The 2,656-nt window shown below is 44.0% G+C and overlaps 1 protein-coding gene across 1 annotated transcript in view; it reads left to right on the plus strand.

Moving 5' to 3' along the window:
• The window catches only part of LOC123165504 (uncharacterized), a 19,817-nt gene extending 17,399 nt beyond the window's left edge, over nt 1-2,418 (plus strand). Inside the window, exons 3-4 of the mRNA XM_044583164.1 lie at nt 31-526; nt 2,375-2,418. Of these exons, the coding sequence (XP_044439099.1) occupies nt 31-526; nt 2,375-2,402 (524 nt within the window). The 3' untranslated portion in view covers nt 2,403-2,418. The remainder of the gene's footprint in view (nt 1-30; nt 527-2,374) is intronic.
• The last annotated feature ends 238 nt before the right edge of the window (nt 2,419-2,656 follow it).

Raw genomic sequence — 2,656 nt, forward strand, 5'->3', positions numbered from 1 at the left:
TATTCATCTTTGAATTAGACAAGGACCTTGGTATTTCATCCATGGAGTGTATAATTGACTCTATGGGTGAGTTAGGTGGAATACCTCAATCGTTGTCGGAAGAGAAGGCGTATATGATAAGGGGGTATCTAGTTGAATGTGGCGATAGACTGTTGATGGTGAAACGGTGGATTCATCCTATTGCCCGTTCAACAAGTGATGACTTTTTCGAGCATAACCGTACTGTTGCACTTGGGGTTTTTGAGGCAGATTTGGGCACCGATCCTGCTGGATGGAGAACAGTAAATGATTTGGATGGCCATGCACTCTTTCTTGGCCAGCATAGCTCCAAGTCCCTGCGCGCTGGAGAATGCAGTGGATACCAAGAGGACTGCATCTACTTCATGTGTGACTATTCCTGGCCAAAGCATTCTGCAAATCCTCTTCGTGATGCCGGTGTTTACAACATCAGGAATCAGACATTCATGCCACTGATGTCGGGGACTGCAGCGGTACCGCCACGTCATGCTGGCCAGTGGCGTCCGACATGGTTTTTCTTTTAGTCTATTAGGCCTAAATCACAGATGTTACTTTGGCTAACCAAAATTTGTTTTCTTTTAGTCTATGCTTGGTAATAAGCTGATGTAAAACTGCAAATATTCGTTCAGTATTACACTTTCCTGTGATGTCCTGCCATTGTTTCAGGCTTTCAGCTTGTACTTGAATAAGATGGCACTTCTTTTTCTCTACATAATTTTACTTAATAGACCAGCCTTTTCTTCTAAATAAAATGAAAATGGAGTAAGTGCAGTGACTGGGTCATTGCCGCTGGGATATAGCACATGAGACATTGGGAACACAACTCTCTCATAGTTAGTGTACTAATGATGCTGATTTGGTGTTTCTAGTCGGAGGAAGAGAATCAATGAATCTTGAAAAATGAGTGCCTAGTACACTATCTAATCTTCTTTGGAGTTAATACTTATGAATTATGATGCCAACAAAATGGTGCTTACTGTACTGTTTACTGCAAACTGTTGTTACCAAGTGCAATGAGCATATATGCATAGAGCAAGGCTAAAGTGACTCGGCAAATGTACTTTCACTAGTTTATTTCTGCATGATGTATTTATGGTTCCCCCGCATCTTCATATTTTGATGATACTTTGAACTTCTGCAGCTTTCTTATCAAATTGAGCTGACGAAATTTTGCCTTAAAATGGTAAAGGAAGCATATGTATTGCTAGTTGCAGTTTTAACTCTTTCTAATTACGAATCATATGTCTTCTCTTGTAGACTTGCATGATGGAGGCTGCGGAATTTCGCCCTTGGTCAGATCTTCCGCCAGAACTCCTGGGACTTGTTCTCAAGTGCCTCCCTTCCCTAGCTGACCGTTTTCGTCTAAGAGTTGTCTGCCACCCATGGCGCTCTAATAGTATGTTGCAACCCCTTCCACTCCCATTTCCATGGCTCACTCTCCCCGATGGTACTTTCCTCAGCATTCCAAGCGGTGAGATACAGCCCATATGTTTACCAGAAGGTGCGTGTTGCCAGGGCTCCATTGGAAACTGTCTATTCCTCACGCACAATGATGATGTGTGCTACTTGATGAACCCTTTCTCCAACACTAGGTTGGAGCTTCCTAAGCTAGCCAAAGTATGGAAACATGAAATGTTTGATCCCGACTCTAGATTTAGTCCAATTTTCTACAAGTTGGTGGTGCCCTTTCCCCTTGACTCATCTCCCTGTTCCCTTGTTGCTGCACTGATCATGGACGATGGTAATTGCGGTACACTTTGTATTAGCAACCCACCGATTGTCACTGAGTCGTTCAGAGACGATGAGCATCCAGTTCTGGAGCTCCAGGATGTTGCATTCTTTGATGGAAAGTTGTACGCGTTGGTATTTCATTCATGAAGTGCATAATTCACTCTCCGGGTGACTTGGGTGGAATACTTCAATCCTCGTTGAGAGTGGTGTGGATGATAAGGCAGTATCTGGTTGAATGTGGCGGTAGACTGTTGATGGTGATACGGTGGTTTCGCTCTATGGCCCGTCCAACATCTGATGACTGTTTCGAGCATGACCGTACTATTGAACTTGAGGTTTTTGAGGCAGATTTGTGCACTAAACCTGTAGGATGGAGAACAGTAAGTGATTTGGATGGCCATGCGCTCTTTCTTGGCCAACATAGCTGCAAGTCCCTGCGTGCTGGAGAATGCACTGGATACCAAGAGGATTGCATCTACTTCATGTGTGACTATCCCTGGCCGAAGTATTCTGCAAATCCTCTTCGCGACGCAGGCGTTTACAACGTCAGGAATGAGACGTTCATGCCGCTAATGTCAGGGACCGCCGCAGTACCACCACATCACACTGGCCAGTGGCGTTCGACATGGTTTTTCCCTCCTGAAGCTGTATGACCAAACCTTGCAATCTACTGATCCTGAGAGTAAGACCCTGTTCGGAGACCCGTGTGACAGCCTGGTTTTTGCCCTGTCTCATTTGCTTGATTTTCATTTGAAGTCATTTTGAAACTTGGAGTTTTTGAATCTTTTCATATGGACTTAAACACTTAGGTACCCTTGGCTTTCACCCAAGTGCTTCATTTCCCTCCCTAATCATCATTCCCCTTCTGATCCACCACAAAATAATCTTTGGAATATTTTTCTTAAAT

Source organism: Triticum aestivum, chromosome 7D, assembly GCF_018294505.1.
Source record: "Triticum aestivum cultivar Chinese Spring chromosome 7D, IWGSC CS RefSeq v2.1, whole genome shotgun sequence".
NCBI classification, from domain to species: domain Eukaryota; kingdom Viridiplantae; phylum Streptophyta; class Magnoliopsida; order Poales; family Poaceae; genus Triticum; species Triticum aestivum.